We start from the raw sequence: 11,275 nt of genomic DNA, 5'->3' as shown, positions 1-11,275 counted from the left end.
CAGCTCTGCCAGGACCAGGGGGGCTGCACAGCACTGATAACACACACACTCACACACACACTCCCACACACTCCCACACACACACACACACACTCACTCACACACACACACACACACACACACACACACACACACACTCACTCACACACACACACACACACACACACACACACACACACACACACACACACACACACACACACACACACACACACACACACACAGTCGTGTCTGGTTTAATGTTTCAGCTGATCGATGCATCTGAAATATAATTCTGCCGGTTCAACTCAACAATAAGAAGAGCAGACAGAAAAAGATGTCCGCCTGTTTGAGTTTAACGGCTGCCAGCGCCCCCTTCAGGTGTCGTGCTGCCAGCGCCCCCTTCAGGTGTCGTGCTGCCAGCGCCCCCTTCAGGGGTCGTGCTGCCAGCGCCCCCTTCAGGTCCTGTATGCGAGACTTAGCGCCTGTATATAAACATCCATATATGTAGATATGGATGTTTATATAAAAGATGAGTATAATTATGAGGTGACTCCATAATACACACACAGGAACATGACCCCACAAGTACCACTGTGTGTGTGTGTATGTGTGTGTGTGTGTATGCGCGCACCTGATGACTAATTCATCACTTCTTGGCTGCTGTTTTTTGAGAAATTGCCCTTTTATCCATTTTTCTATTGGCACCTTAGAAAATACCATCGGCCAATCAGGTTCCTCGATGCCTCTGACTGACTCTGCTCCGCCCGGCGACCGGATGGAAAGCTCTTAACGGTTAATGTGTGATTTAGGGTGAAGAGGAGAGGGGGATGAAGAAGAAGAAGAAGACATAACAAATAGAGACAAGGAGGGAGATAAAAAGTATTTCTAAGCATTGACGTGTTAATGAGAAAGACAGAAAGTGTGTGAGTGTGACTGTGAGTGAGTGTGTGTGAGTGAGTGAGTGTGTATGTGTGTGTGATGTCATCATCTGTACATACTTAATAATTTACTGTGGAAACCAGTCCGACCGGTTACAGAGAAGGAGCGGGCTATTAGTTCGTGGAAAAAACCATCAGAGTGAGATTTCTTTACTCTCCTCCTCCTCTCTGCGCCTCACTCACAGTTCAGCTGATGCCCAGAGATCGTATACTCGAGACGATGTCTCCCTCTGCTGGCGAGCCACCGGAACTGCACCCCCCACATCTGTTTCTGCGTAGCCAATCACGTGACGGGACGTGCGTTTAAAAAACGTAAGCCGGAAGTGTTTTAGATCCGGAAGCCCAGCTGACTGACGGGCTAACTTGCCGACGTGTTTAACGCGCAACAGCAACGAGCAAACGAAGGTTGGCGGAGTTTGTGTCTCCGGCATTTTCTCAGGTGAGTCTCACCTGTCGAGTGATGACAGCATATCGTAGTTCAGCAGCGCTTAGTGGAGCTAACATCGCTAACTAGTTCACCCTGCGAATTGTCACTAAATTGACGTTTAACACGTGACATAACTAGAGACGTACAGCACGCCAGTCAATAGACGGGTCCCACAGGCCGACCAGCCAGTAGACAGGTCACTTCATGACTAAAATGCCAGCAATTAGACGTCCCCCCCCCCGCTGGTTTTGATCCTCCAAGTAAATGAGTTCGCTTCCAGGAAATAAGAATAGAATATACACTTTTATTAATCCCCAAGGGGAAATTAGTTCTCTGCATTTAACCCATCCTTAGTTATTAAGGAGCAGTGGGCTGCGGTGAAGCGCCCGGGAAGCAACTGGGGGTTCAGTGCCTTGCTCAAGGACACTTCGACTTGCAACTAATGGGGAGAGCGGGGATCGAACCCACAACCCTGCGGTTGCAGGACGGCCCTCTTACCCCACTGAGCTAAAAGACAGTGTTCTGGGATTAATTAACACGTTTCTTTGGACAAACTGATACATATGCAGTGTTTCTTCACTGTGACGTCATTCCTGTCGCAGCCCCCGATCGATTAGCTTCTGTTCTCGAATTGGAAACTTTCTATAAAAACCAAAACTGCTTCAGATGTCATCTCTGATCGGCTTGTTATTGATCCGATATCAGCTGATGGTTCTGGTTCTTCTATTGAGAGCTGATCTTGTTTGTTTCTGGTCAACAAGGTAAACAAGCTGTTTGTTGTTTCAGGACACGATGAGTCTCCAGTGGACGGCCGTCGCCACCTTCCTCTACGTCGAGGTCTTCTTCGTGCTGCTGCTCTGCATCCCCTTCATCTCCCCCAAGAGGTACTGGGCCCCGAGTCCGCTAGACTTGGGCCCCGAGTCCAATGGTCTAGACCTGGACCCGAGGCCACTGGACTAGACCCTTGACCCCAAGTCGACTGGTCTAGACCGGGACCCCGAGCAGATTAAATGTATATTTAACTCGGGTTGGGTAAAACCGAAACAAGACGCACATTTCGGTGCCTGAGCCGATTGAAAAGGTTCCGGTCGTCAACGGTATCGGTAAAAATCTAAACGAGACCGTCTCTAGTTCCGACCCGGCTCGGACTGCCACGTGGAGACGAGTTGGAAACTATTGAAGTTCTTTAAATAACAAGCAGCTTAAAAAAAGGACTCCTCCAGGCTCAGGTGTGGCTCATCAGCTGATGAACAGCCTGGAAGACAAAACGCAGAGCAAACGGAACCCGATGCAAGGGAGGACCTGGCACTAAATATATATATATATTCAGTTTATTTGTATAGCCCAATTTTACAAATTTGTCTCGAGTGCTTTACAATCTGTACACATAGACATATAGATATATATATATGTGTGTAAATATATATGTGTTTGTATATATATAATTTTTTTTAAAGCCCTGGATATCCTGGTAGAGACAGAATTTCAGGGTCATAGTAGAGAATAATAGAGAAACGTACGACGCTCATTAACAACTACTGACATTCTGTAACTACCTGGACTCACTGGTCACTCCGTGAGCTCACCTCACTGGCTGTAATCCTGACTTTTTGAGATGTTACTTGCATACAGCGCAGCAGCCTCCCCAAGGTCCTAGTGCCCGGCGATTCTGGACGTTTAAAAATGTTCTTGGAACATGCCTTGCGGGCGACCAGGTGCCCGCGGGGACCGCGTTGGCTACCTCCGCACTAGATGGTGCCAGAGCTCCACCTTCTCGTGTCTCTGCCTCCAGATGGAGTAAGATCTTCAAGTCCCGGATCATTCAGACCATCGCTTTCTATGGGAACACGTCCTTCATGGTGGCCATCGCCATCCTCGTCTTCCTGCTCATCGGTACGTGTGGACATAATAATCTTATTCTACTGGTAAAATGCTTCTCTGTTTTATTTTTTCTTTAATGCTTAAAGCTGCATTCTCTGACCTGACCACCAGGGGGCAACTCCTCTGGTTGTATCGAAGTGTATGCTTAATGTGTTAAAGCTGCATTCTCTCTCCTGGCCACCAGGGGCTACTCCTGGTTGTATAGAAGTCTAGCTTTGTGTGTGTGTGTAGATGCGTTCCGTGAGGTGAGGAAGTACAGCGTTCCAGAGAAAGTGGACCTGACCAACAACCCGTCGGCCATCGAACACATTCACATGAAGCTGTTCAGAGCTCAGAGGAACGAGTACATCGCCGGCTTCGCCCTGCTGCTCTGCCTGTGAGACACACACACACAGACACACACACACAGACACACACACACACACACACACAGCGTGACAGGCAGACGGTTCTAAATGCAGAGGAATTTTAAAGTAAGATGGAAAGAATGAGCAGCTGAGTTTCTTACTGTGTGTGTGTCAGGTTCAGGCTGGGGGAATTACACAGTACAGTGTGTGTGTGTAAATCCCCCAGCCTGATCCTGATTGGCCGGAGCTCGTAGGTGTGACTCTGCCTCGTCCTCTGATAGGCTAAAGGTCAGGTTTTTAATTTAAGTTATTGCTAAATGACAAATGCATGAAATCCACTCTCCGTTCATCTCACGGATGATTATTGATCGGGCGCCGTGGCGGCGTGCGGCCTGCAGGGGGCGGCGGCGCTCGGCGACGTGCGACCAGCTGCTGGAGGAAGCGTTCCAGCGTTTAGACCGAGCCCGTTGCACACGCCGGCTGGAGGAAAAAGTGAAACTGCAGCACAAGTTTGAGGAAAGGCTGAAGCGCAGCTGGTCAATTATTCCAGGCGTTAAACAGCGACGCCATGTTGGGCGTCACCACGTGGTCGCGTCGAACGAAACTCCACAAAACACACTTGACAGTAGAGAGACAAATTAACGTGAATTCAGGCTCGTGAACCGTTTTGTTGTTCTAGGGTTAATGTTTACTTATATCTGTTTGTTGTTGCGTCAGTTCGTCAACAACTTTAAAGTTCAAAGTTCAACATGTTGGAACGGCTCACTGCCCCCCCCCCCCCCCCCCCACCGCGACATCATCACACACACCTCAACTAGGAAATGTCAAGACCGTGTGTGTCTATATTGGGTGGTGGATAATGTGTTGAGACATTACCGTGTGACTGATGCCTTTATTTAACACACACCAGGGTTTACTTGACCCTCTGCAATTGTTTTTATTAGATAAATAATATAAAATAGTTTTTTATTCGATACATAATATAAAATGTTTTTATTAGATACAAATAATAGAATATTTTTATTTGACAAATAATAATATAAAAGTTTTAGATTGATAATATAATTGTTTTTATTAGATGCATAATATCAAATGTTTTTATTCGATAATATAAAATAGTTTTAGATTAATCATATAAAATAGTTTTATTAGATAAATAATACTATATAATAATAATACATACAATTTCCATAGCGCTTTTCAGAATTCTCAAAGACGCTTACAAATGTTTTTATTAGATTAAAAAAAGGATATTTCCATCTTTCTGACGGTCCTTGAATACATCAAACATTTTATTGCACTCATTTAAAATCTTTATAAATATCCGTTAACTTTAATATCCGTTAACTTTAATCACATTAAATTCTGAGCTCCTCAGTGAAACTATGACGTCATCATTGACTCACCTGAGACCGACTGTCACATGACAACAAATCATAGTTTCATATTTAAACACTTTAACATATTTAGATTCTAGTGTTTTCTAATTTTTTTTATATAGCGTGGAATTATAAATTGAAGATGAAACTTCTACCATTGTTATTTAAGTGTTGTCATGTGACCTCGCTGTGGAGCTCTGACTCCTCCCCTTTGTGTTGCAGCCTGCTGCGCCGCCTCGCCACGCTGCTCTCGCAGCAGGCCACGCTCATGGCCTCCAACGAGGCCTTCAAGAAGCAGGCGGAGGGCGCCAGCAACGCCGCCAAGAAGTACATGGAGGACAACGAGCTGCTGCAGGAGGTCGTTCACCTTATGTTCATGTCTTTGTCTTTATGGTTATATCTTTATATCTTTATGTATTTATGATGCGGAGCTCGGTGGCCAAAGACACGACACTGGTTTTACGACATGTTGCGTTCATGAAATGAAACAAAATGGGAAACGGGTTAGTGTGAGATGTTGCTGTTCATCTCCCCAGTGGGGGCAGCACTGATCTAGTGCCACATGAACACTGCACATATTCAAAGAGACACACACACACAATGTGGATAGCTCACATTTACACACACACACACACACACACACTGGTAATGTGAACGATGTTTTACGAGCTGAAGGATCACCAAGTCCTCTGCTGCTAAAAGGAGAGTGCTTCATCCGCATGTGACACACGCACACACACACACACACACATTTACACACACTGATTTACACACGCACACACACTGATGTACACACACACACACACACGAGTTCTTGAAGCGTGAATGAAACATCCCATAATTTACATCTTTAGTCGAACACCACAGAAGAAGAAGTGAAGAAGGTTCATAATGTTGAACTCAGATTTATTTACTAAATGTTAAGAAATGCATTTAATTGATATTTATAATAAAAATATTTATTCTCTTAATAATAAAAAGCTTGTGAGACGTTTTAATAAAATAAGAGCATGAAAGTATTTTATGCTCTGAGACGTAGAATCTTTTAACTGAAGCTCATGATTGATTATCAGTCGATCGTCTAGTTTTAATCCTAAATGTGACGCCTGGGCTCTAAATCCTAACTTCACTTTGTAAAGATAGATTGTGATGACAGAGGCGTCACTCTGAGGCTTCTGTCGTCCCAACGGAGTGATGCGTCCGTCGCTCAGAGGATCTTTGAGGCCAGTTTTCAATCTTCTAGAAACGAATCAATAATTTAATCTGAACCACTTTGTAGTTGTTAACCTTTTTTATTTATTTATGGAGTAAGTACTTCTGTGTATTTACAACGTCTCCAACCACAACTGAAGTGACACTTCATGTCGCCTATTTCCTCTTCCTGTACTATTACTTCAACTACTTCCTCTACTACTTGTAGTTATTCTACTTCATGTTCTTCTACTTATTCTTATCTTCCTGTTCTACGACTACTTCCTCTAATGTCTACTTCCTGTGCTACTACTTATTCGTATTCACTTCCTGTTCTACTACTACTTCCTCTTAATAAGTCTACTTCCTGTGCTACTACTTATCCTTATTTACTTCCTGTTCTACTACTTATTCTCATTCTAGTTCCTGTTCTACTACTACTTCTTATTCACTTCCTGTTCTACTTATTCTCATTTTACTTCCCATTCTACCTCTACTACTTATTGTACTTCCTCTACTACTTATTCTACTTCCTGTACTGCTTCTGTTCATATTTTGTCGACTCAAACGAACATCTTAAAATCTTCAGCTTCTTTATATTTATATCCTTCTTAAACGAAGCGTACTCCTTCAAAATAAGAGACTAGAGTCTTGTGTTTTCATCTAACTACATGATGAAGAGTTGGGTGAGACGGACACGTAGGAGTGAGACCGTCGGCCAATCAGAGAGCAGCAGCATGGCTCACAGCAGCTGTCGCTATGAACAGCTGCTCTTCTTCTTCACGTGATGCGCTTTAGTTATTATTCTTTAGGTGATTTTGAGCTGTTGTTGTATATCTTACAATTAAAAATATTAATTAAGGTCTAAAGAAACGGATTTAAAAATGTAAAAGTTAGAGATGTATTTTATTAAAGTTTTTAATCTTTGCAGACGTTACTTATTATTATTTATATAAACTTGATGTTTGTGCACAAAAGCTTTTATGAAACATTTATTTTTCACAATAAAAGTCTTGTTGGGGAAACTAAGTCTGGTGCAACGCTTTTATTTTGAAGTGCGTGTTAATTTGATCTTTTAAAACGTTTTCATTTGAAACTTCTCCAGGAAAGTTTAATGTAAAACACTTTTTTTTTCTTCTTCCCGTCAACAGAAACTTCGTGTCTCCGGAGTCGAGCTGCCGGCGGCCGGAAAGAAAGGAGGCGCGCCGCAGGAGGAGAACAACAAGACCCTGAAGGAGGAGGTGAAGACCCTGAAGGAGGAGCTAGACGCCGCCAAGAAAGGTGAGGAGGAGCAACTCTTCAGAGTGGAAGTACCAGGATGTAGTCGTTACGGATCAATAAACCGATCAGTGGGGCTCGTTGTCTTTCTGAAGCTCTAAGCTGTTGAGGACCTCCTCCCTGTCAGCCGACTCCTCCTCCTCGTTGGGGGGGGGGGGGGGTTTGAAGCAGCTGCTTGGGCCAGCGACATGGAAGAGGTCAGCTGCTCAGGCCTTGAGCCCCGTCCAGGGATGCCTTCAGGGACCCGCTGGTGGGGGGCAGGTGTTCATAGGAGGGAGGGAGGAGTCGCTGGGTGGGGTTTCTAGGTTTGTAGTCCCTAGGCCAGAGGGGGCCCCGTGGGGGGCCCATGGGGGTCCACGGCGGTGCTGCTGCGTCTCCTCAGTGGAGCATGCAGGTCCTTCATGGTTAGCTTAGCATTAGCATCCAGATGATCTGGGCTACAGAAAGGCCCGAGGAGGCAGTCCAGGTCACGCACAGGCCACGCCCCTTTATAGAAATGAGCTGGAGCTAGTCTTTATACACTGTGGTACTAGTACTGCAGGAACACAGTACATGTACACACTGGTATTAGTACTACAGCAACACAGTACATGTACACACTGTGGTACTTGTACTGATGGTTGACGATGAACTTTTCAGCGCTGCAGACGTCTGACGGAGACGTTCGTGCGATGAAGAAACAGTCGGAGAATCTGACGGTGGAGTACGACCGTCTGCTGGAGGAGCACAGCAGACTGCTGGTACACACACACACACACACACACGAGTTGGTTATTTACTATGTCTCTAGTTTCAAGTCTTCTTCTCTACAACATGATGTCATCATTTATACTTTATGGTCATTTAGAGTCAAACGGACCATAAAGCAGGGGGCCCTTTAGGGGCGGGGCTACAGGGTGATTGACGGGTCTCTACGTCACTCGGTCCACATGCGGTCACTTCCTGTTCGCTGGCTGTTGAGAACAAGACGTCCGTAACGACGTCATCGTCTTGTTGAAGGCGACCAATCGGAGCCTCCCGCCTCGGCCCGGTGTTTTTACCGCCCTGTTCTCTGTCTGCAGGCGACCAGCGACAAGAAGTCCGACTGAGGAGGACGAGGACGGCGCCGCTCTGGCGGTTCCACGTTAAGACGGATGAACGTTTGTCGGAGCTTCAAGCTAAGATCTCGCCGCTTGTTTGTGAAACTTTTAGTTTTAGTTCTTCACTTTGATGATTTATGACGACCGCGACATCTGATCCTTTGATTCCACGATCGGTGACGCGCCGTCATCGCCATGAACACGGGGAGAACTTTTATGTTGGTTTATCGGTTTTATAGTTTACGGTTCCATGTTTTGTTTTGAGATCTTTGAATTGAAACATCGGTTGTTTGGTTCTGAGCTGTGATGCGTTCAAGTGTTGTAAAATCCTGTTGAACTGATCGGACCGTTTAAGAGCTGGAGGAAGATTCAGAGAAGAGCCCTGATGATGATGATGATGATGATGAGGAAGATGATGATTCTGGGCTAAAATCCCAAAATATTCATAACGTTTTTTTCTTCTAGACTTTGATCTTTCTCTGAATCTTCTTCTGGTATATAAATAATAATCAAGATGTCCATTAAACTCTTTCACTGACCGTCCGTCTGATCCAGACAGGAAGTCGAATGACTTGACTTCCTGTTTCAAGTCGCATGACGCGTGTTCTGATTCTGTTCGTGCAGAAATTTGAATCCTTCGCAACGACCACCTTTTATTTTGAAAATCCTTTTGTCACCCGACGGGTTTGTGTTGAATCTTGCATCGTCGAGGCTAACGGCTGGTTGAGTCCACAAGGTTCTCACTGCGTCCGTTTGGCGTTTTGTTTTCTTCTACCTTTTTGTTTGTTCAGTTTATTTCTCCTGTTTGAAACTCTGACTGTACGCTTATTATTATTATATTTACAGACTTAGATGCTTTTTTTTCTGAAACATAAACTTGAGACCAAAACCTCATGCTAGTATTTGTATGGACAAACGGCTTTCTACTATTCTTCTTCTGTGTTTCTATTTTCTCATGTTCAGGTGCATCATGCGAAGTCTGAGGTGTTAAAAATGAAGAGTCAACAGTTTCTTCTTCTTGTCTGTTGAATGAGCGTGAAATAAAACACCAGAAGAAGAACTTCAATGTATTATGTACTTTATTTACCACACAGTACATAATATCACAACTTTATGTACCGGCTGTTTGGTATCTGTATACTGTGGTACTAGTACTGCAGTACATGTACACACTGTGGTACTAGTACTGCAGTAACACAGTACATGTACACTCTGTGGTACTAGTACTGCAGTAACATAGTACATGTACACACTGGTACTAGTACTGCAGTAACACAGTACATGTACACAATGTGGTACTAGTACTGCAGTAACACAGTACATGTACACAATGTGGTACTAGTACTGCAGTAACACAGTACATGTACACTCTGTGGTACTAGAGGCAGTAACACAGTACATGTACACACTGTGGTACTAGTACTGCAGTAACACAGTACATGTACACAATGTGGTACTAGTACTGCAGTAACACAGTACATGTACACACTGTGGTACTAGAGGCAGTACATGTACACACTGTGGTACTAGAGGCAGTAACACAGTACATGTACAAACTGGTACTAGAGGCAGTAACACAGTACATGTACACACTGTGGTACTAGAGGACTCTCAGAAAATTAGAATATTGTGATGAAGTTCTTTATTTTCTGTAATGCAATTAAAAAAACAAAAATGTCATGCATTCTGGATTCATTACAAATCAACTGAAATATTGCAAGCCTTTTATTCTGATTTATTGCTGATTATGGCTTACAGCTTAAGAAAACTCAAATATCCTATCTCTAAATATTAGAATATCATGAAAAATTATACTAGTAGGGTATTAAACAAATCACTTGAATTGTCTAACTCGAAACACCTGCAAGGGTTTCCTGAGCCTTGACAAACACTCAGCTGTTATAAATCTTTTTTTTAACTTGGTCTGAGGAAATATTAAAATTTTATGAGATAGGATTTTAGAGTTTTCTTAAGCTGTAAGCCATAATCAGCAATATTAAAAGAATAAAAGGCTTGCAATATTTCAGTTGATTTGTAATGAATCCAGAATGCATGACATTTTTGTTTTTTTAATTGCATTACAGAAAATAAAGAACTTTATCACAATATTCTAATTTTCTGAGACAGTCCTGTAGAGGCAGTAACACAGTACATGTACACACTGTGGTACTAGTAAGACAGTACATGTACACACTGTGGTACTAGAGGCAGTAACACAGTACATGTACACACTGTGGTACTAGAGGCAGTACATGTACACACTGTGGTACTAGTACTGCAGTAACACAGTACATGTACACACTGTGGTACTAGAGGCAGTACCTCTCCCGTATCTAAACTTAGGTCGGCAGCTGTCGGTCGGCTTCAGAACCGGTTTGAGCCGCTTCGCGTCACGGATTGTCTTTCACTTCCTATTCCTGTCTTCTGTTTCCTGAAAGTTCAGTTTGAAGACGTTGAGGACGTCTCCACGCCATTCAGCAGTCTACTTCCTGTCCTCGTCTATGCCCTGTTTACTTCCTGTCCTCGTATATTCCTGTCATGTTTGTCCTGTTCTCTACTTCCTGTCCTTGTCTACTCCTTGTCCTCGTCTACTTGTCCTAGTTCTGTCCTTGTGTACTTTCTGTCCTTCGACCTTTCCTTGTCTACTTGTCTTCGTCTACTTCCTGTCCTTGTCTACTAAATATATAAAATTATTGTTAAAATTAATGTTTAATTATAAATATATTTCTATTAATTAAGTATAAGAATTCAGCAAGATAATAAGAAATGGGTA

At 43.6% G+C, this 11,275-nt stretch overlaps 1 protein-coding gene across 1 annotated transcript; it reads left to right on the top strand.

Moving 5' to 3' along the window:
• Positions 1 to 1,252: 1,252 nt before the first annotated feature.
• On the top strand, positions 1,253 to 9,568 carry bcap31 (B cell receptor associated protein 31). Its single transcript, XM_056422200.1, has 8 exons — positions 1,253 to 1,359; positions 2,134 to 2,231; positions 3,140 to 3,240; positions 3,460 to 3,604; positions 5,177 to 5,312; positions 7,297 to 7,426; positions 8,063 to 8,163; positions 8,485 to 9,568. The coding sequence occupies exons 2-8, from the start codon at positions 2,140 to 2,142 to the stop codon at positions 8,509 to 8,511; spliced, it is 732 nt and encodes a 243-aa protein (XP_056278175.1). The 5' UTR covers positions 1,253 to 1,359; positions 2,134 to 2,139; the 3' UTR covers positions 8,512 to 9,568.
• The last annotated feature ends 1,707 nt before the right edge of the window (positions 9,569 to 11,275 follow it).

This window comes from Pseudoliparis swirei, chromosome 9 (genome assembly GCF_029220125.1).
Source record: "Pseudoliparis swirei isolate HS2019 ecotype Mariana Trench chromosome 9, NWPU_hadal_v1, whole genome shotgun sequence".
In the NCBI taxonomy this organism is placed as follows: Eukaryota; Metazoa; Chordata; class Actinopteri; order Perciformes; family Liparidae; genus Pseudoliparis; species Pseudoliparis swirei.
Note: the sequence above shows the minus strand (reverse complement) of the source record. Positions and strands in the feature narration are given on the sequence as shown.

Coding starts and splice junctions, on each gene's coding strand:
- bcap31 (XM_056422200.1), top strand. CDS start 2,140: ATGAGTCTCCAGTGGACGGCCGTCGCCACCTTCCTCTACGTCGAGGTC. Junction 2,232..3,139: donor CCCTTCATCTCCCCCAAGAG/GTACTGGGCCCC, acceptor CTCTGCCTCCAG/ATGGAGTAAGATCTTCAAGT. Junction 3,605..5,176: donor TTCGCCCTGCTGCTCTGCCT/GTGAGACACACA, acceptor TTTGTGTTGCAG/CCTGCTGCGCCGCCTCGCCA.